This window comes from Ictidomys tridecemlineatus, chromosome 4, assembly GCF_052094955.1.
Source record: "Ictidomys tridecemlineatus isolate mIctTri1 chromosome 4, mIctTri1.hap1, whole genome shotgun sequence".
NCBI classification, from domain to species: domain Eukaryota; kingdom Metazoa; phylum Chordata; class Mammalia; order Rodentia; family Sciuridae; genus Ictidomys; species Ictidomys tridecemlineatus.
The window spans coordinates 53,039,583-53,062,415 of record NC_135480.1 but is presented as its reverse complement, the minus strand read 5'-3'; the positions used below and the strand labels follow the sequence as shown (position 1 = coordinate 53,062,415).

Genomic DNA, 22,833 nt, shown 5'->3' with positions numbered 1-22,833 from the left:
GGTAAATTTTCAGAGGACAGTAGGATTTGGTTACTAAATTGGATGTTGATCAGGCATGAAAGGGTGGAATACTAGACCCTTAGTGGGTCGTCTCAGGATTCATTGCTGACATCCAGGCTTCCCTTGGAACTGCAGTCTTCTAAGAACCATATGTACTAAATTAAGTCATAGTAGTACTCCTCCCCAGGCCAATCCCATCTCCTGGTTTAGAGGGCAGCTGCTGAAGTATCTTGGGCAGATGCCTTTTTTTTTTTATGTGGTGGTGGTGCTGCTACTGGAGATTGAACCCAGGGTCTTGTGCATGTGAACAAGCGCTCTACCAACTGAGCTACATCCCCAGCCCTTTTGGCATTAATCTTAGATGGCTAGGTGACAAAAGCCAAACATCCTATTAAGTGTGACGACAACTTGAGTTGCCTTTATGGATCTAGACAAATGTTTTGATGGATATTTCAGTTTAAAGGGAAAGGTCCTACTGCTTAGAAACTGTCACTTAAAGGAACATAAAATTTGGTGAGAACAGGGGCTGGGGTTGTAGCTCAGTTGGTAGAGCCTTTGCCTTGCATGTGTGAGGTACTGGGGGTTCCATCCTCAGCACCACATAAAAACAAATGAAGTAAAGGTATTGTCTGCCTACAACTAAAATTTTTTTTTTTAAAAAAAGGGTGGGGCTGGGGTTGTGGCTCAGCGGTAGAGCACTCACCTCTCACATGTGAGACCCTGGGTTCCATCCTCAGCAGCACATAAAATATATTGTGCCCATGTTTAACTAAAAAAATTTTTTTAAAAAATTGTGAGAACAGTTGGTTCTGTGTTCTACTTAAGACCAGACTAAGAAGTAGTTTGAAGTCCCCAATACACCCAAATTGTAGTGCTTTCTTGAGCCTACAACCACTGGTATTTTTTTCATGAGACTGCCCAAGTACTGACTGGCCTATCCCATGGGCATAAAGGTTCACTAGCAGTATATTCAGGGCTGACTAGTACTGGGGTTGGAAAGGTCCTCCCAGATGTGGGAAGCACGGCTTTATCAGTGATAATCTCTGGCTTGAAATTTGTTCACATCCCTCTTAAAATATGAAAACGGTATGACTAGGATGGTAAATTGACAATCATTTATAAACTTGGATTACAAAGGATGTAATTTCTAGCCCAATACGTATTTCTTGGAATAGATTTTCATCCAAATCCCAATTGCAGTTGTAATTTAGTACTTAATAGAAATGCCACACAATTTGCAAATGCAGTTAATCAAGATCACCAGATGTATGCTTTCAGTTCAAATAAATATTCCTGTTATTAGCCTATGATCAGACAGCCTCTGGGACTGAAACAAGTTGAAAGCAGTTACATTGAAGGCAAAATGAGCGGCATCTGAACTAAAAGGCCTCCAGTGGTTGGAGCCTTTTGCTGCTGTTTTCTCCCACCCCGCACTGCCAGACAGTAATGCCCTCGCGCTACTGCCCCAGAGCTCACAAGCGGCTCCCCTCGGGCCTCGCCCCCCGCCCCAACCACTTCCTGTGTGAAAATCTAATTCTGGGGACGGTGTCGGACCGGAAACACAGCTAGTCACTTCCCATAGAGGGTGGAGCCAGCCTGCTTTGCTGGAACACTGGTACTTTCCTGGGCGAGGCGGGAAGATTTAACTCCTATTGGAGTTCCCTTCAGGGCACTTACGAACAGAAGGTGTGGTCTTTTTTGTGCAGTTTTCAAAAAGGGACTTTGCAAACCCCAAGAGTGTTTCAGTTGCCTTAAAAGATGATTGTTACATCTTTTAAGCTAAAAAGAAAATGCTCGTCTGGAAATGTTCTATAAGAACATAAAGGGAGTTTCCTTTACTGAGCTTTGGAGAAAGCAAGGGAGGAAGATGGCGTTTTGGTAGTCGCTTTTAAACCAAATGCATATTCCATGTTAAAAATGACATAAATGAACAAAAAATAATTTAGAAAGCTTACAGAAATTAATGAAAAGTAATGTTTTTCTCTAGTTTTCAGGGCGTCTTACGATCTCCACAGGCAAAAGAATTTAAGAATTTTTAGAATGCATATCACTACATCTGGTTGTAGTAACTAATTTTGTGTACCACTCCAAGGTAAAAATACAGGTTAAGTTGTATATTTCATTGCTGGCTTTATTTTATATACCAATCTTTATTGTATTTTCACTCCCACTTTAAATTGTTTTAAATACCCCTGTAAGTTACTTGTTGTACAAGACAAGTAATACACATGTCATATAAAGAGGGTTTTTAAACAAAAATTTAACTGAGGGACCTGGGGGTGTAACTTAGTGGTAGAGTGCCTAGTACTATGAGGTCCTAGGTTCAATCCCCAGCACCACCAAAGGGCGGCAGGGGTGGGGGTGGGGTGCTGTGAATGTAATTAGAGAGCATTCCCCAAAATAAGCCCAATTCCAGACTATCCAGTGTGAATCGCAACACTCCTTCAGAACACTTTTTGGTTTTTGTCAATCATAGGGGGAAGCTACCAGGGATGCTAGATGTTCTGCAATATGTGGGTTGGTCCTTCACAACAAACATACAACTTAGAATTTAAATTCCATTTACAGGTTAGGAAGGTCTCCCCAGGGCTAGGGATGTGGCTCAAGTAGTAGCTTGCTCGCCTGGCATGCATGAGGCACTGGGCTCGATCCTCAGCACCACAAAGAAATAAAGATATTGTGTCCACCTAAAAGCTAAAAAATAAATATTAAAAAAAAAAGGTCTCCCCACCCAGAGATTTTATATACTTTCCAGTTTTCTAGGATTCCAGGGGAATCTTGTACATTACAAACAAAGTGCAGGCATGGAGATTGAAGCAAGAGGATTATAAATTTGAGGCCAGCCTCAGCAACTTAGCAAGGCCCTAAGCAATTTAACAAGACGCTGTCTTTTGAAATAAAAAGTCTGGGTAGCTCAATAATAAAATCACCCCTGGATTAAATCCTCAGTACCCACATACAAAAAAATATTGATTTCAGAAAACTCCCTTGAGCAAAATCAGATATGAGTTGCTAATACAGCATACTTGCCTACATAATATGCAACTCATATTCACAGTGATTCTATGTATAGGTTTAGATATGTAACTTCATTGTATCTTCTAGTACAGGTGTGCCCAAGCATTTACATATTTTTTTTAAAACAAATTACTTTCTTCTTATTTCTCTTCTTATAGTTAAAAAATGTTTAAGTTGTGTTGTCTATGGATTTCATTTCAGGACAATGAAGAGGTGAGTTACAGTATTTGCTATTTGGAAGAAAAAAATTGGATCTATAGGGTTGAGTCCTTGGTTTAGGGGTCTAGAGATTGTATGAAAACAGAACTTGGAAAGAGGACTTGAACACTTTTTGTGAACTTCAAACTAGACCAACTGTATTCAAACCCTCCCTGTAAAGCTGTGCCTTGGCCACAGTGATCACCCCAGCAAGCCACTGTATGCCAATGTCCGTTTTCTAAGTTAGGATAAGAGCTTCAGCCACAGGAGGAAGGAGACATGCCCTTCTGGCATTCACCCAGGGTTGATAGACTATTTTTAAGATGTTTCAAACTTTACAAAAAACAATAATAATTTGCACCTCTGTCTTGTCATCTGATCACATGTCTGAAGGTACTTTAGGGTCACATAAAAAGGGGTTGGAGGTGGGCATGCTGGCACAAGTCTGAAATCCCAGTGGTTCTGAAGGCTGAGGCAGGAAGATCAAGAATTCAAAGCCAGCCTCAGCAAAAGCATGGCACTTAGCACTCAGTGAGACCCTGTCTCTAAATAAATACAAAATAGGGCTGGGGATGTGGCTCACTCTGGTTGAATCCTGTGAGTTCATTCCTCAGTACCAAAAAAAAAAAAAAAAAAAAAAAAAGGCAGGGTTAGGGAGAAAGAACAAGAACACCTTTGGGAAACCAGATATTTATTTTTATTAAGGAATCATCCTCTGTCATGAAGCCCAAGCTGAGTTAACAGTGATGAGTACTGGGGTTTGCTACACACTACTATGAATTTTCTAGTTAGTCCCTCTTTTTTTTTTTTCTTTGTGCTGGGGATTGAACCCAGGGCCTTGTATTCGAGGCAAGCACTCTGCCAACTGAGCTCTTCCCCCAGCCCCTAGGTAATCCCTCTTATTTCTCATCCTCAACTGAAAACCCAGATTTATGAGGCCTCAATCCCTCCCTTTCTCTTCTTGGCAAATGTCAAGGCCAATTTTGTAGGAAGCTTTTTCCAGAGAAGGTGATTTTGTCTCCTCAGAAGACAAACACTTAACTTGGCTTTATGATTCCCATTCCAGGGACAGGATGGGACCTGTGTAGGTGTCACTGGAGATGAGGGAAGAAAACTCCTGTTTAAATAGGCTATGGTGGAAGGTTACAAAACCTTCACAGTTCAATCCTACCAGACCCAAACCCAGAATCAGTGAAGAGAGTTCCATAAATGCCTCATCTTGGGCATTTTCAAGGTCTCTACTTTCTATTTTCAAGGTCTTGGTGGGTAGAAAGCCTAAGTCACCATTTTCCCCCACCCTGCTTCTTTCCTTCCTCTTCATGGAATATACTAGGACTTTCTGGATGCAAAAGAGGGTCCTGAAGGAAAAACTATTCACAGAATGACATGGAAGCATCACAGGCAATGGGTCAAGGGTATGAGCCACCCTAGGGTTGGCAATGGTTGTCAGGATACCCAATGGTGTCTTTAAGGGCTTCAGAATGAATACCAAAATGTTAAGATTCACCTAATGATAGAGGCAGAGGGCAAGAAGTATTATTTCCATCACTAGAAATACTCTATTTGAGTCTGAAAAGTAGGCTACTGGAGAGGGAAGCAGAAGGAAAACAATAAGACCTGTCATACAACCAGGCCAAAAGAACTCTGTATCAGGGGTGGTCAGTGACCCATAATAAAACTAACCCCTTATCAAGTGCTCAGCTTCCTGCATGATGGTATTTCATCCTTGATTGACCTGTCTCAGCCCATTCCCAGAAGAGAGAACTCCAGATAATGAAGCCAAGGAACACACGGGCTCTTGGGCCCAAATGACTGTACATTGTTTATTAAGAACACCTGTAGATGGTGGGAAGGAGGGATGCCCTGTACCGCATCATGGCCACCATTGACTGGGAGCCAGGCCCAGAGAGCACAGGCAGAGCTGGGGGCTGGGCTTCCCACGACTCACTGACCATCTCTGAGGGGAGGAGGAACAAGAGAGAACCAGGCCCAAGAGCCTGATGCCATGTTGCAAATGGAAAATGAATGGTCTCTGCCTTTCAAAAACAGAGGCTTAGGGGAGGGGGACTACTAGAAAAAAATATAAAACTCTAAGATTACAAAAAAAAAAAAAGTCCTCCTGTACATCATAACAAGATAGCACTCACTCTCCAGAGCCCAAGACTGGCAGCAGGGGCCCCAGGCAGGCAGGCAGGCAGGCCAAAAGCCTCCAAGGAAGATCAGTGGTTTGGCTGAGACAGTCAGCTGCACATAATTGGCCAGTCACCAGCACCCAGCAAAACTCCATCCATGCTCAGACAGGGCAGGAAAGCACCCGGCCACTTGGGAATATACAAATATTTATCAGATTCTCTTTGCTTGTTACAAAAACAGTTAAAATAAAGCTTACAGCAGATTATTTACAAACAGTATCCTGGGATATGGTGAAGGCACAGGTGGGCTGGCTTGGAGGTGGGTCTGTGGGAGCAGAGCTGACGCAGTAGCCCAGAAAGTCCCAGGCTGGGCCCTCTCCCTAGGCTCCAGGTTCTGCAAGGCACTGGACTCTGCTACTGGAAAAGGGGTTTAATTCTTTTTATGAAGAAACTTCATTTTGTTGCCTGTGGGCCAGAGAGGGCAATAGTAAGAATATTAAATGATATTTCTTCCAACCTCATTCCCACTCCTTGCAACCCTACCCTTACCAGTAGGAAACAATTAGAAAAACTACAGTACAGCTAAGATAGCTCTCATCAGTGTAGTGAAAACATTCCAAAATAAGGGCACCAAGTATTAATCACTGTGTGGCTTTGGGAAAGCCACTTCACCTGCCTGGCCTCAATTTCCCTTTAAACTGAGAGATGCTATTATTCTATGATCTAGCTGGCTGAGCTTCTTGATGTGGAGGAGGTTTGCTGGAAGGACAAAGCTCATTGGTCCTAATAATCCTCATATTCACACAGGAAGTCAAGCATCCTAAAAGACTTAGGTGATAATCCTTGGTTTCTTTGTTCTAAAGTTTGGTAAGTCTTGGGCTAAATGCCCTTGGAGTAATGGCTAGGAACCTTCTCTTCATTCCCCAAGGTATTTCTTCCTGCTCTCTATGGCACTACATAAATACCTGTTGTCACTAATTTAGAGTGTTTGGGGATGCAGATGCTCTCCCTCCTTGATGAATATCTATATCATTTATCTACTTACCCAAACCTCGGAGAAACTTATTCATTCCACTTTGCTCAGTATCAGGGAGCTCCTCTAAGTACTGTTCTACTCGTTGCTCAAAGAGACCTGGTTAAGAGAAGAAATAGGAACATGGAAAAGAACAGTCACTGGAAGTCTGTATGATGAACCATGGGTCAGACATGCCAAAAGAGAAGTAAAGCATCTGGGATTATAATTCATAAGAACATTTTATCAGAATTCAGACTGGCTCATCTAAAGTATTATAAGTAGCATCTCATAGATGTTCTCTACTGACAGCAAGAAAACCCTCCATAGCTTGCCTGGGGTGCACATTATGGTGAAGATCCTGTTCTACATTTCAGAGCAGCCCAGAGTGGAAATCTCTAGCTTCTTACAACTCTACTATGTTGTTCCCAACAGTTTTGTTAAACTAAATAGGTAGTATCAGTGGACAGAAGAAATAATATCCCTTGAGGTAAGATATGAAGTCTTGAGGTTAAAAAAAAATGCTAGAGAGAGAGATGCTAAAATAACTAGAGACAGATAACCATCTAGCCTTGAATGGGGACTGCCAACAACCCAAGACAGCTAGTCTAATTATCTCTAAAGAAATTCCTAACCCCTGGGTCTTCAGAAGTTCCCAAATTTCTTAACCTGGTTCTTTTCTCTGAACAAGATAGCTATCTGAGCAATCAGTGTCAGGATGCTCCTAGGTAGAGCATTTGTAATCTCACTATCTAGCCACATGGCTCCCATCTGTGCACAGCCTTGTGAAAAGCATTTACTCGGACAGGGAAAGAAGAGAACCCCTTGAAAATTTCTATCAGAAGAAAAAAAGGCCGTCCCTAGCTGACATCCAACAGCTTCCATCACAGTAGCTAGTTATTCAGCTTTGCTGGCAAAAACAGTTTAGAGAAGAAGGCCCATAACCCCCATCCCAAGCTCCTCTGGCCTTACCCTTTGCCCGACATTTCCTTAGCTCCCTGTCTTGGATGAAGCCAGCAAACATTTGAGACTCCATAAAAACTTCGAGAAACCGGCGGATGCTTTTGGAGGCTACAGACTTGCGGAAGGCCTCACGCTGAAAGGCCCTCTCCCCTTTCTCACTCTGGGTCAGAAAGAGGGAGTAGTGCCCAATAGTTTCCACAAAGAACCGGATAAACACCTCTGACACAAGCCCATTGAGGGTATTACATTCTGGAAGGAAAAAAACAAATCTTGAGGTTCAGGCTGAGAGCTATAGGGCCTCCCAATCTCTGGTTGGTGTAGTCTCCCTCTCCCCAACAAAACTTCCAGCCAGCACCACTTATCTGTTCTTTTTTTTTAAAATTTATTTATTTTTCTATCTATTTATTTACTTATTTTATGTGGTTCTGAGGATCAAGCCTAGTGCCTCACACATGCTAGGCAAGCACTCTACAACTGAGCCACAACCCCAGCCCCCAATTATCTGTTCTTGAAACTCTCTAGTGCTCACAGGCTGTGAACTACCTCTAAGCTCTTTGAGGTCATAAATTGTACTTCAGCAAATGCTTGCAAATGAATGAAAGTAGAAATCAGAGATTACAGCATCACTTTCCCCACATCCCTCACTTTAAGTGATTTTCCTGGCTTCCCATGAAGAGGAAGATCCTTCCATCTCCTGCAGTGGCTTATGGCAAGCTGAAGAGGAGGACCAATTAGTTTCCTATCAGCCAAAAGAGACTCTGTTGTTGTCATGTCTTTGGATTTTCCTTCCAAAACCTCCTGAAGTAGAAAAGGTACTAGAGTGAGACCAAGGTCCTACACTTGGAGCCTTATTATCCAGAAAGGTCTGGTACAGACCAGAGCCAGATCTGCCAGGGAAGCCTTCTCACCATCATCGGAGTCACTGTCTGAGTCCTGGGAGATGAGTTCATTCTTCCGCTCTAGAGCCTGCTCCAGAGCTGCTTGTAACTTCCTAGGTAACAACGTGTCTTCATCATCCATCTGCAGTAGAAGGAAGACACAGAGATAATAATCACAGCTGAGATTGATGAATATTTACTGTATGTTAAGTTTGTACAAAAACTTAAATATAAAATTCCATTTAATTCTCCCAATAACTCCAGTACTATATTATCAGCCTCATTTTATGATGAGATACTAAAGCACAGAAATGTTAGAAACATGCCCAGGTTACAAAGATTAAAAAATATCAGAAAAAGGGCCAGGGATGTGGCTCAGTGGTGAAGTGCTTGCCTAGCATGTGAAAGGTCCTGGGTTAAATCCCCAGTACTAAAAAAAAAAAAAAGACAAGTGATTTAATTGCCAGGTGCAGTGGTGCACACCTATAATCCCAGTGCCTCAGGAGCCTGAAGCAGGAGAATCACAAGTTCAAAACTAGCCTTAGCAACTTAGGCTCTAAGCAATTTAGTGAGACCCTGTCTCCAAAAAGAAAGATAGAAAGAAAAAAGGCTGGGGATGTGGCTCAGTGCTTAAGCACCTAAGCACCCATGGGCTCAATCCCTAAAAGAAAAAAAATAACAGAGCTCATCATGGCCAAAATCAATGTTTCTCCATCTCTTCAGGTGGAAAGTACAGTGAGCTCAAGAAAGGCTGACTGGCCCAACTGCGTCTTTATCTGAGGCTGGGCTGCCATTCCTGTCTACATTCTGGTTCAGTGTCCATATATTGATATCTTGCACCTGGGAATCCTCAGCTCTATCAGTGGAATGTAATAATAGACTGTCCAATCCCACAGGAGACACACTGAGGTATGTTCCTTATAGAAAGCCAGTAGGATTACCATGAATAATAAAGGCTTTCTACAGTTATCAACAATGATTGCAAACTTGAAATTACAAAGCACACTCTAGTGATCTGTGTAATCCCCAGCAACATTTTAAGGCAGGTATTATCACCATCTCTGCTTTGCAGATGAGAGCACTGGCTCAGAAGTTCAGAGGCCTGTCCAAGACCATGTGGCTCAAAGGTGACAGAGCCCAGAGGTCAAGTCTTCAGACTCTCAGGCCCTGTTGTTCACACTTCCACACTGCCTTCCAGAAGCTAATGATGCCAACCAGAAAGGCTTGCTGAGTTCAAGATCAACTTCTCCGGGCCCTGTCTACTGTGAGTATAGAGCCTGGAGCTCAAAAGACAGACTGTGAAGGTTGAGTTGCATGATGATGCAGGATGCTTCGGAGCCTGAATCTGACAAGCACTCAGCCAAGGGTAGGCACTGTCTGCACTGCATTGCTCTTACCTGTCGGATGAACCGGTCAGATCCCAGATTCACCATCAGTGCCTGAGAAAAGAGTCATTAGTGGCAGTGGTTCAGGGAATAAGTCCTGCAATGCCCTTTGCCAAGCCTCCAGACCCCCCCACACCCCCAAATATTCCCAGGGTCAGATGTCAGGAATAGTTCCAGCAGGGATAAACCTCCAGGCAAGAGAGGACAAGAACTTGGATAGAGAAGCCTAGAGGCCACAAGTTCCTAGTAGTCTTTCTCCCTTCCCCCTCTGTTCTCCTAGGGCTTTGTTCCTTCCCCCCACAACCCTTCCCCCCAACTGGTTCCCTAGATAGCCCACCTCCTCCACAGGCAGCTCCTTCAGTTTGGGGAGGGAGCTGGAGAGCAGGCCAACCAGGAAGGGGGTGGGACAGCAGACGATGTCAATCATGGAGGCCGGGAGGACAGGAATGAAGGTGTGCTGCCAGGAGAAGGGGTAGAGCAAGGCCACCACCGCATGGGAACAGCTGGACAGGGTACTAATGGACAGACAGACAGAACATCTGAGCCCAGGCCCAGCACTTTAGGAAAAGGGTAATTAGAGCCTGCTGGGAGCTCAGGACACATTTTGATGTTAAACCTCCCAGTGTAACAAAAATGCTAATGGGATTCAGGGGTCTGAGTCAGCCCCTAAAAGTGGAGAAGCCGTGCCTATCCATTGCTAAGGGCTTCAAGGACACTGGTGCTACTCTCTTTGGGGACTCCACCAAGAAATGATGATGAAGGTATGTAGCAACACTTAAACATAAAAGGACTCTCTCTTGCATACACATACACACACACAAAGGGCCACCTAGATGCACAAGTAGGCCTGAGCTGGTGGATTTATCAGCTCAAGACAGGGAGTACAAAGGGTAAGATGGGCAAGAGTTCATCACAAATTAATAGTCTGTAAGACCCAGAAGGTCTTGCAGAGGTCATCATACCAGTTCCACATTTCAAAGCTGGGGCCAGAGATATCAGGGTCAGTTTGATCATAAGTGGAAGAACTGGGACACAACCTGTTTTGCTATTTCCAAGCCCAACACTACTACTGCTCTGCCCTCTTGCTTTCCACTCCTCCCAATAACAATCATCTGACTGAGGAGGGCATGCAGAGAAATCAGAAGGTAAGGTTCGTACCATTCTTGGCAGGCTAAAGGTACCCATTCCCCTCTTTCCTCTCAGGTCCCTATAAGGTCATCCCTCTCCTGCCCTGGAGGAGGCTCCACACCCACAGGGATACTAGTCAAGCTGAATAACCAATGGGAGACAGAAGTGGGACTGGGTGCACAGAAGTGGGACTGTGCACAAGTAGGTACACAGTCCCCACAAGTGCTGAGGACTGGTGTGGGGATCCAGTAAAGACAGGAAAAACACTAGCCTCAAGGGCCCCCCCATCACTTAGTAGGAAAGTCAAAGATCATCTCTTAAAAGCAAGATCCCCATCTCATTAAAAAACCAAAACAATAACAAGGAAAAAAAAAAACCTCTCTTAGGGCCCATATGACAGATGAGGACACAGGGTCCTATAGTCTGGCTCATTTTCAAACATGATACTACCTCTGCATCACTGACCCCACCTATCAGACATAAAAGCCCTGGCTACCTGAGCAGCTGTGGTAGGACTCTCACTCTTTACTTTTAACTACCACCAGAGAGGGAACTTGGATCCCATTTATGAAAAAAATAAACCCCTTTTTCTAGAAGGACCTCTATATATTCACAAATGCTTGTCAACCAGGGCCTTGCATGGCTGTCCTGCCACCCTATGGACACCTAAAATACTACTCGGTCTATAGACAGAGACACATGTCCTGGCTTGATAGCCTCTACCCTAGAGAAAGCATGAGAGTCATCTGGAAAGACCTGGAAAAGGGCAATCAGGGGCTGAGGTTGTAGCTCAGTGGTAGAGCACTCACCTAGCACATAAGAGGTTCCTCAGCACCACATAAAAATAAATAAATAAATAAAGATATTGTGTCCATCTACAACTGAAAATAAAAGGCGGGGGCGGGGCTATCAGGCTCAGAGGACACACTGATCCCCACAATCCCCTCCAAGGAGCCAAAAGCTTGGAGGCAAAAGGTTTCATAAAACCTCTAGGGCCAATTAATGCAAAACCATCTTCCCACAAATATATCAGAACAATTCCAGACTGATAAAGGACTTGTGGAAAACCTAAAATGTGGACATGAGCTGCATTAGCTGGCTAGACCTACCACAGTTCAGCCTCCATATTCCATCATATCACAGGGCTGCCCACCCTTCCCCGGTCTAATCAAGCACATCAAAATGAGGAGAACAAACATCTTTTCTAAGACCCAGGACAGGCAGAACTTGAAATTTTGACTTGACCAAGAACAGTAGCCTGGAGTATTTTCCTTCTGGAATGGGCTCAGAGGCAGCTGCAACTACCGGAAACAATAGCTGTATTCAACAGCCCTATGGGAGCTGAGCTATGTTGGGGGTGGCAGAGAGGAGGCTCAGCCCCAAGTGGGGGCAAAACCTTCAGGAAAGGAAACCTCAAAGTCCAGGCTCTAATAGGGCCACTACAGTCTGGCCAGGCCCAAGCACCATAGCTGGGCAGCCAGGGGCCTTGTGACTGACAATGAACATGCCCCAGAAAGAAGAGGCAGGGGTCTCCAGGCGCTGCTATACCCAGCTAATTCCAGCTGCTAGGATGGGTCCCTCCACAAAGACCTGACAGGCCATGAAACACCTAGACCATAGAACACAGAAGCACTGAGGCTGACAGATCATGTGAAGGGCACTGTCCTAGACCCTGGCTATTTCTGAGTCAGCAGCTCTAGCTTTCTTCCTTTCTTTTCCTGGGATGAGGACCTGGGTTCCTGCCCCCATTCCCTCTGAAAGCAACTAGAAAACCATTTCTCCTGCTCTTCTCAGTTACCCCCTCATAAATACAGAAGGAAATATCTCAGGGATTTGGGACTTAATGGGGGACAAGCTAGGAAGAGAATTTTTCTTCACTACCTTCATCTCAGCACCTGATACATGATATGGCACATTGCCAGTAGCTTACTGTCTAAATGACTGAATGAATTCTACCACTTTAGAGAAACCAGTGCTTATGATAAGAGTCTGACAAAAAGAACACACAGCATCGCCAACATTGTATCCTCTTCCTACCTGCCCCCTCCACACTTTTTTTTAAAGCTCAACTACTATGAAGGTTTCTGTCTTCCTCCTTCCTTGAATACTTCATGTTCAGTGACAATCCACTTCCGCCACCCCTCCCATGGTCTCAATCAGACCTCTACCTCTAAAATCACAAATGACAACACTGTGGACCAAGACTTATGATCCACCAGTTATTTCCTTACTTCTCCTAAACCAGCTCCCCCTAGCTCCCTGGTACCTCCAGTCCCTGGACATCTTTGCTCCAGTCTGGTTGGCCAACCTTCTGCAATCACCCTCAATGCACTCACCTCATCCTTCTCCCCCAAGACCCAGCCCTGGGCCATTCCATTCCACTGCCTGTTCCAGGTACACCTCAATCAGCTCTTCACTGACTGGCTCAACACTCTTCATACAACAGCTCTTTCTAGAGTTCACCACCCTCCTCAGCCTATCTTCTACAAAGGTGCCTCTGGTTTCCCACCAGAGGGAATGTGGCCATCAGTAGAAATCTCCATTTCTTACTCTTTTCCATATAAATATATCTGCAGCTGTGCATTTGTAGCTGCTGCAAAGAAGAGTCTTTCTTCTTCCTCAGGCCAAGTACTCCACTGGGTTCTGAATCATGCCATCTTTTGTGATCTCCAACGCTGCTGCTTCAACCATCCTCTCTTCCCAGGTTTGTGAACTTTTCTCTATTTGGACTTTAACACACACACACCCCACACACCAATACTACAGTATGGCACACAACCAGGACAGATAATCTCTTGAATTAATTAGTGGGTTGCCTCCTCCCTCTTCTTCCATGCCCTACTGGGCCCTACCTGAGCTTATCTGCTACAAAAATGACCCGGCGCTCCAGCAGCAATGAGGCAAATATTCGGATAAGCTGGCGCACACTGAGGCAGGTAAAAAGGCACTCAAAGTCCACATGCTCCAGCCGGGAGTCCATGGGCCGCCGCAGCTCTAACACCTGTGGGAGAACAATGAAGAAGTGGGTGGAAGCAGGCTGGTTGGAGGGCACATGGCAGCTCTTGCCTTTCTCATCCTGTCCTTCCCAGGGTCCCAAAGCCCCCACCACTAAGCAATAAGGCCTGGTCTCCCCTCCCCTAAGGCTATAGCTCTGCTCACATAGTATTCAAACACCAGCCTGCAGGCATGAGGGTTAACTGTGAAAGTGGGGAGGCTCCAGAGATGGAAATAAAGGACACGTACAGGATTTTAGGAAAGGGAGGGTTGACTGCTTTTACAGATAAAAAGAATGAGGACTCATCTGCACAGTCTTCCCCATCCTTTGCTCCTCTCCCCAAGCAAAGGTCTTGGCCCACATGCTAATCAGACACCACTATCGATCTACTGCTCTTCAGGCCATAAGATGAGCAACATCTCCAGATCCCAGGATTCTGGTCTCAGCTATCTGTGGGAAGGCAATGCTGCTGTCCTTGTTGCCATTTCCCCTCCCTTTCCTGCTACAGCTTCCTTCCAGAGGCCATTCTGGCCTTTATCTCTATTATCCTAAGACTCATGCCAGGGACAAGGAAAACACAAGGGTTAGCTAGTCTAAAAACCTTGCCAGGAAGCAGGATTGTCTTTATCAGGGGTGGGCCAGGCCTAGTCGTCCTCCCTGCAAAGTCTGTTTGTTCCAAGGTCAGTGCCACAGCTCTGGGGGGACTTCTCTGGGGGCAGTCATGGGCGTGAAGGGTAGCAAATGATCCCAGCTATGACAGTGGGAGCAGCTACTAATACTGAGTCTGTGCCAAAGCAGCTGTGGCTGGGGTCTACCTAGTTTCATTCTTTGTTCTTCAGTGTCTGTGGGCAACAGGCTTCCTGAGAACTGGGGTGAAAAATTCAAATAGCCTCTTATAGCCCTATGATATCAGTGCTAACTCTTCTTTCTCCCCACCCTCTCTGGGTTATGGATCAAACCCAGGGCCAAAAGTATGCTAGGCAGGCATGCTACCACTGCACCAGATATCCCCAGCAAGAGATAACTCTTTTAAGGGGCATTTACCCCACGCCACCTCATTTGTTCCTTGAGGTCTAAGCAAATGAAAGAATTCTAACTCCTAGCTCAGTATTCATTCCTCTGAGCCCTAGAAAAGCAGCAAAATGGACACAAGTGGTTGCAATAATTGGTTTACATTGTTTCTTCTGCCAGATGGTGAATTCCCTGAAGGCCCAGTGACTAGTATGATGCTAGGGACACCCTAAGTGCTCAGTCAACATGGGCGGAAGGAATGCTCTACAGTGATTTTGCCAAAAGCCTCTATATCTTCTCCAGTCCCTGTCCCTCTATATCTTCTCCAGTCCCTGACCCCAGAAGTCCCTTCTGAGAGCCTCGTATGTAGCTCAACAAGCTCTGCTCTCCAGCACCCAGCCCTACTCTCTCACTGTCCCAGAGTATCCAGGCCCCCCAGAACTCACCCAGGATGCTTACATGCCCTCTTTTCATTCATCCCTGCCCTCAAGGAGATCTTGAGATTACAATCCAGAGGAGCTGAGTGAATCTGAACAATCAATCACAGTCCCGAGGCTGGTGTTAGCATAGGGGAAAAGTTGCAGGGCATATAGGAAAGGCCCAAGGCCTGGGCTGGGGAGAGATAGTGAAGCATCTCAGAGCAAAGGCTGTTTGACTTAGACTCTGCAGAGAAAAGAAAGTGAGCTTCTTCTGAGCAAAAGCAAGCAGTGCTCAGGGAACACTAAGTAATCCAAGTCAGGGAGATGAGAACAAGTCCCATGAGGCCAGATCCTGAAGAACTGCAAGGTACAACATTGGGCTGTCAGGGAAGGGACAGCTGTCCTACCCCCAGACCACTCATCAGGCCTAAAGTCCCTCTAATGGGAGGGCAGAGAAAAAGAAGCCATGAGAAAGACTGTCAGTGGGTATTTATCACTGCCCAACAAACCTATGTTTTTAATTGGTCCCTCTCCCACTCTCCGCAACAACTAACAACTCCTAGAATCCAACACCTACCTCTTACTCTCAAGAGGAGGACTGTCCTTTCTATTTTGAGAAAACAGGCAACATCAGATGAGAATCTAAAATTACAAATAACAGTCCTATCTTCCTCTCCTAATAAAAGTCATTTCCCCAGAAGAGTTAGCCACTTGTGTCTTCTCAGTGTCAGTCTCATTGTCCCTGCTCTCTCCTATATCTTCCTCTAGCATCCAAACAACCCTCCAGCATCTAAACAGTTGTCTTTAACAGATTCCCCTGGCTCCTCATTTCCTGTCACCTCCTGTCCCTCATTCCCTATTATCTCTTCACAGCCAAGCACCTCAAAAAGTTGTCTATATATGCCAGGCACAGTGGCACATGCCTATAATCTCAACGGCTTCAAAGACTTGAGGCAGGAAGATCACAAGTTCAAAGTCAGCCTCAGCAAAGCCCTAAGCAACTTAGCAAGACCCTGTCTCTAAATAAAATATATATGGGATTGGGGATATGGCTTAGTGGTTAAACACCCCCTGGGTTCATTCCCTAGTACAAAAAAAAAAAAAAAGAAAAGAAAAAGAAAGGTTGTCTATACAAGCTATTCCCACTCCCATTTCCTTCTCAACTCACTCTACCCAGGCTTATGGACCCCCACCCCTCTTCTGAAATTCACTCCTGTCAGGTATTTTGCCATGCCTCATCCTGACCCCTGATGGTATCAGACTCATCTGATCACTCCTCACTGGAGGACCTAGTCCTAGGATCTTTTCTCTTCCCTATCTACTACGCAGGCTTAAAAATTTCCATTAACATTTATTCCCTATTTCCAATCAAACACTGGATAATTGCTTCTAATTCTAACATATATTTCAAATCCATCTACCTTTCATTTATAGTCACTTTTCCAGTTCCACTTCTGGATCCAGGCTACTACCATCTCTTGCCTATACTACCACAGCAGTATCCTAACTGGTCTCCCTGTATTGTCATCTGTACAGCAGAATGGCCTTTCAAAAACCTATAGATCTTATCAAATCCTGTTTTAGATAAAATCCAAAACCCTTAACTTGGCTGTTTTACGCCCTAGCAGGAACACTAATTGGGTCTTTGCCTGCCTATCCACTCTCCACCCCATCCTTTCAACCTTAGCCTTTTTTCAGTTCCTTAACTAACACATGTTCTTTCCTAGCTCCTGGCTTTGTATATGCTATTTCCACTACCTAGAATAATCTCCCATCCGTGCCCTTTCTCTTTCAGTCTTCCTCTTTCCACTTCATTCAGCCACCTTCTATTCACTGCTAGATCCCGTATAAAATGTCACTTTCTAGGGGAGTAATTTCTCTGGGTCTCTAATCTACAGCAAACTCTTTGTTAAATACTCTCATAGGATCATATATTTTCATTTGTCTCTTAACATATTTAGAAATCATCTATTTATATGTAGAAGTATATATTTAACTAGGATCTCCCATTAGACTAGAAACTCCTGGAAAACAGCCCTGTCTCTCTAACTATATGGCCCAATGTATGGTATAATCCCTAATTGTGACAGAGCACATATTCAGTAAATATTTACTAAATAGACAAGAAAAGGGAAGGTGGAGCACAAACAGGTCAGAGAATGACCCTAGAAGGAGTAGAGAGTTGGGCAACATCTATAGTCACTTTTCCAGTCCCTATTGATTAAGTGCATGAATGTGGTGAGCGAGGAGGGCGTCATGTCTGCATCTTCCAGAGATTGTAACCTCAGTTGCAGGACCTACTTAGTGCCAGCCCAGAGCCAGAGAGAGGAGCAGCAGAAATCTTTACCTCATTGCCAGCGCCTGGCAGAAATGTCTTCACTTTGATGGTCTTCCCTGGAGCTGGGAAGGGCGACTCCATGAGACTTCTCATGAAGGGATAGACCAATGCGGCCGAGATCCCACGCCGGCGTTCCACCTCATCTAGGACCTGTGCCCACCGCCAGCAGCACAAAGTGAAAGGATGTCAAGATCTGCCCTTCCCACCTCAGGTAGAGAGCCAGGTTTGAGAATAAGGAGGGAGTCAGAGAGCTCACTTGTACTTGGTCTTGCATTCTGTCTCCCCTCCCCGTCCCACACAGGTGGTTTTCTCATCTAAGCTGGCTGCAGATGGTCCTATGGGAGCTGTCAGCTGGGGGAAGGGGAGCAAGCCAGAGCCTCTTACCTTGGAAAACAAGCCGAAGCAGCCAAGGCGGCTGATGACACAGTACACCTCTGGCAACCGAGGCCCTTTCCCACTTGGCTGGCCAGGACAAGGAGGAGAGAGAGAGAGACACAGAGAATGCATGAATACCATACCTCACTGCTTTCCTTGCGAACAGAAGACTAAGTTCTGCCCTTCAATGGAAGAAAAATGCATGCCTCTTGTACACTCAACCAGGTCCCCAAAAGAAAGGATGCTTTTCTTTGGGGGTAGATGTTAGCCTCTGCTGGGTCTTCTAGCCCAAGAAGCCAGGCTCCTGCCAAACTCTACAAGGCTCCATGTTTCCTTCCAGGACACTGACAGCGGTTGGCAAAGGACAAAGCAGTTTAGCAAAGGCTGCAGGATAATTTGTGGATTTATACTCCTAAGCCTAGATGACAGTGGGAAGGACTTGTGTATGTTCTTTGGAGCAAGCCACATAGCCTTATGCCCTCCAATAAGGGACTTTCTGAAAAATATTCCTTCTGTCACTGCTCTTTCCTCTTTTTCTTGATCCACCCCTGTTCTAGGAAGGCAAACTGAAAACAGATGAGAATGGAATTATTATTTATTAAATGTTTACCATGTCCAAGTTCTGGGCTTTGTACTATTCAAAAAGGGAGAAATGTTTATCCCCATCTTACAGATAAAGCAACTGAGTTCAAAAATATTAAGCTGCTGCCTAAGATCATGCATTTTAGAAGCTGTGGAGCTGGGAGTCTGTTTTGGCCTCTGTTTTTAATGTCTAACCTTCAAAGCATGCTACTTTCTGACACAAAGGAAGGGAAAGGGACACAAAGACACAGGATATATGCTATGAAGTGAAGAACAAAAAGAGGGCAGAATTTAAAAGGTGGGTGGTTAGAGAAGGAGACAAGCACTTTTGAGTGGCCTAGGCCTGGAGCCCCCTCAAATAGAGAGGGTGAGTTCACTAGAGTCCATTCAGTCCACTGGAACTGGCAGGACCCTGTTGCTGCCTCCAGACTCAGAGGCCTGGAGTGCCTGGCAAGGACCAGTGGGGAGGGAGCAGAGCAGCAGGTGCTGGCCCCTCATGCAGGCTGCTAAGCAAATGCAGATGGGGCTATTTCAGTCTCCAAACCTGCTGGCCACACGTCACAGATCTAAAGAGAAGGCAGAATCTGTTTTTGTCCATATTAGGTCTGAAACTCACTCCTCTCTCTTTCCTTCTCCCCCGCCTCTCCTAAAGCCCCAAGTGATTAAATCAAGTATGTGGGATTTGGGTTAGAATCGTTGTGTCCAATCTGTAGGAATGCCGAGTTAGTGCCAGCCCCCTTGGCAGGGACCCAGTGCAGGCCCTCTCTGAGCACGCCAGGACAAACATGCTCTTCCCTGGGGGCAGCAGGCCCACTGCAGAGCAACAGTTCTGCTCCATCGATTCTCCAGCAAAGGCAGTCTTCAAAATGCTCCTCTCCAAGCCCAGGGGATCCAGGGACATGCTGGCCTCTTCCTGGCTTGACTACCTGGCATCTGGACTATTCTATATCCCCTCAACTCCACTCAATGGACATTCAATATCCAAATATCCCTTCTCCTCAAACTATCTTTTGGAGGAGATCCGAGGGTACCAGATTGGTAATAAAGGACCTGGATCAATTCTGGCTCTGTCCTTCACTGGCTATATGTCCTTGGGCAAGTCATTTCACCTCAGGGTCTCAACTTCCTAATTTATAGATCATGGAAAATAATATCCCTTGGACTATTATGAGGGCTAGAAAAGCGCAACCAAACAAAACAAAAAATCCAAGACATACTTAAAGTGTCTATCTTAGAACATGATAGATCCTAAGCAGGTTTATTCCCTTGGCTCTTTCCTTCAATGTTTAAAGTTTGGCTTCCCCTACTAGACCAACTAAAGTTCCTTGAGATTAGGAACTCATCAGCATGTGGCCTGACCCCCAATGGGAACATGAGAAGTGCTTCTAAATGAATAGCCAGAATCCTCCTATCAGGCTTCTCCCACTAAGACCTGGATACCCCAGAATATTATCAACAACCAAGTGACTTCTGGGGAGAGTTCAATAGGAACTAGGTCCTGGACCCAGCCCTCCCACTGGTACTCTACGACAATCTATTTCCCAGGACTGATAGGAAGGGAACTGGGAAAACTCTTCTCTTAGAAAAATGGCTTTTGTTTTTAAAACTCAGAATCTTTTCCTAACATTCAAGGAATCTCTCCCGGTATCCCAGAGAAGGAACTTAGAGCTTTGTCTCTGCTCAGATTGTAGCTTTACCAGACAGGATTACTCCCTTTATTATGCTGACCAGTTATGGGGGTGAGGAAAGTTGTCCTCTACCCAATTTGATACGTATACACACACTGCTGGAGTGATATGATCTCAACCAGAGGTAGCAATCAGAGCCCATAATCCCAAAGAAAATAAATGAAAAGAAAAAGTATAGAAAAGCTAAAAAGATGATGAACCAAAAAAAGGTGATCCACTCTCTGCCCTGATTTCAATATTCACATTCTAAGATCTAACTGGACAGGCTACTCTGAGCCCTGCTATCCTAGAGGTGCCTCATCTGTGAAAGTGTGTGTGTCAGAGGGTCACCCAGGGGCAGATTGAAGGATTTCATACAAGCTAAAGTATGTAGACGTAGACGAGCCAGAAACATACACATACCCTGGCCCATTCCCTGCGAGCCAGCCCCAGAGGTGTGAGCCCTACTCACCAGTAAGCGCCTGCAGTAGCCAAAGCGTCTGCTGCCATCTTCCCCAGTCAGCATAAAAGAAAAGGTCTCACTGGGAACAGAAAAGAGGGAGAGATCTGGCATTAGAGAAATTATGAAACCACCTAGGAAAGAATCCCCAAGAATAAGAACTGTCATCTCAGGGATTAGAAGAAGGTTGAAATTAATGTAGGAGAGTAGGCTGAGACTAGGACAGGGCTTAACTGTCCAGGGCTATGTGGGGAAAGGAGAGTCTATCTCCAACCATTCTAGGATGGGACTCACCTGCTATATTCTGACACAGGAATCCAGTCCTTGGCATCTGGGAAACAAAACTGGGGAATGGCTTTAAGCCTTTCCTCTGCCTCCCGCATCTGCTTAGTGGGTCGGTCCAACTGCAGGAAAAGAAGAAAAAGGGGAGAAGACACCAAGAGATGACAAGGAATCTGGGGGTAGGGGCAGAGGGCAGCTGAGAAGCATCTCCTTCTCGGACAGCTCTAGAGGCCACCCTACCAACTAACAAGCTTTTTGGCAACACTTGTCCTGATCCTAATTCTTACAGAGGTCTGAGTGTGAACTGAAATATCATTCATTCATTCATTCAATCAGTCAGTCAACAAATGCCAACAGAGTGCCTTGCATGTTGCATCTGATAGCGTGCCCATATGCTGGGCAAAGTGGACAAGGTCCCTGACCCTGTGCATTTTGGTGCATGCACCACAAAGGAAACAAGCAGAGTAATATGTGAAAGAGAAATGGGCAAGAAGAAGGGCCATATCAGTGCATCTGGAAAGACCTTGGAAGAGGGGCCACTTGAGCAGAGGCCATAGCCATATGAACAGCTGGAGAAAGACAGGCAGAGGCAAGGGCAGAGAAAAATGGCTTTCTCTTCTCAAAGGAACAAATGAGACCAGGCTAGCTGATGATGAGTAGAGGAGAAGTGGTAAGAGATAAGGTAGGTAGAGAGGTGGGGAGTAACTGGAAGTGGGCCCATTTTCTTTTTGGGGCAATAAGACACTCTAAAATTGTAAAGTTCTATGAATATATTAAAGAACACTAAACTAATATGTGGAAACTAAAGCATAATTAAAGGAAAGAAGACAGTGGGGGGAGGGGTCTGATATCATAAAGATATGGAGAAGGATCAGTGGAGTAGAAGTAAGAGGGAGGAAGGAAGTGACAGGGAAAGAAATATGGAACAAATCTAACAGAATCATGTTATATACACACATGAACATACCAAAGGGACTATATCCTATAAGTAAAAAGTATCAACCAAAGTTAAATTAATAAACTGTGAAAGGAAGATCAGCAGAATGGAGGAGAGAGAAAAGGGGGAGGGCTTAGGAGGGTGAACAGGGATTGAAATCAAGTTCCATGTATGTATGTCAAAAGGAACCCAGATACTATGAATAAATATAATGCTCTAAATTAAAAAACAAAAACAAAGAAAAAACAGTGAATTGAAAACTATAGAGTGGTTGGGGGAGAAAGGCAGGTAGGAAGAGTAGCTGGGGGCATTCCTCAGCCCTCATCCTCTGAATAAGCACTGGCCCAAACCCACCCCAAAGCCCTGTCTTCCCTCCTGGATATGAGGAGGCAGGCACAGGGCTGTGGTGACTGATGGAGCACTACAACAGAAACAGGCTCTCTTCTTCCCAGATGGGCCAGGACAGGAGACAGCAGGCAGGGAGGTAGGGCAGATAAGGGGACAAGGCCTCACCTTGGGAAACTGGTAGGAGACTTCAGGGAGGTAGGTGTTTCGGGATGGCTTCTTCTTGAGGGATACTACCACAAAGTATTCAAAGAGCTCCCGCTCCTGCCACTCAAGCAGCTCCAGCTCCAAGGTCCGATAGCTGGGTGCACGCTTCAGCATCGACTGGATGTGGACCAGACGCTGTGTGTGGGCTGGGAGCAGGTCACACATCAGGGAAAAAGCAGGCTGGCCACTCACAGACCTCCCATCAGCTCCTCTACTCCTGACTCTGGCTCCATCTGTGGATCACCTCTAAGTGCATCAGCCTTGTCTGACATCCTCCCTTAGCTAAATGAGATGTAGCAGGAACAAGGCATCGACATCTGCACAAAGACTCTGCCCTACCACAGGAAGCCACCAGCCTGGATCTTCCTAGAACCTCTGAAGACTAATCTGGGGTCAATAGGACTACCAAGGTTAGGCAAGCCCTGAGACATATCATTGGCACCTACTCTTTGGTCCTTCTTAGTACAGAAGGCATGGACCAGAATGTATGAACATCCAGAA

The 22,833-nt window shown here is 45.3% G+C and overlaps 1 protein-coding gene across 16 annotated transcripts in view; it reads right to left on the bottom strand.

Moving 5' to 3' along the window:
• Window positions 1-5,025: 5,025 nt before the first annotated feature.
• The window catches only part of Dennd2b (DENN domain containing 2B), a 152,004-nt gene continuing 134,196 nt past the window's right edge, over window positions 5,026-22,833 (bottom strand). For 15 of the 16 annotated variants that reach the window (XM_040284787.2, XM_040284790.2, XM_021727378.3 and 12 more), the window contains 12 exons: window positions 22,294-22,478; window positions 20,856-20,965; window positions 20,574-20,643; window positions 17,862-17,939; window positions 17,487-17,627; window positions 13,567-13,715; window positions 9,924-10,101; window positions 9,599-9,640; window positions 8,232-8,343; window positions 7,333-7,572; window positions 6,394-6,480; window positions 5,026-5,813 (listed from right to left, as the gene is read on the bottom strand). In XM_040284787.2, coding sequence (XP_040140721.2) covers window positions 5,779-5,813; window positions 6,394-6,480; window positions 7,333-7,572; window positions 8,232-8,343; window positions 9,599-9,640; window positions 9,924-10,101; window positions 13,567-13,715; window positions 17,487-17,627; window positions 17,862-17,939; window positions 20,574-20,643; window positions 20,856-20,965; window positions 22,294-22,478 — 1,427 coding nt within the window. In that variant the 3' untranslated portion in view covers window positions 5,026-5,778. Of the gene's footprint in view, window positions 5,814-6,393; window positions 6,481-7,332; window positions 7,573-8,231; window positions 8,344-9,598; window positions 9,641-9,923; window positions 10,102-13,566; window positions 13,716-17,486; window positions 17,628-17,861; window positions 17,940-20,573; window positions 20,644-20,855; window positions 20,966-22,293; window positions 22,479-22,833 lie in introns of those variants that run through there. The other variant, XM_078046519.1, reaches the window with a different exon arrangement.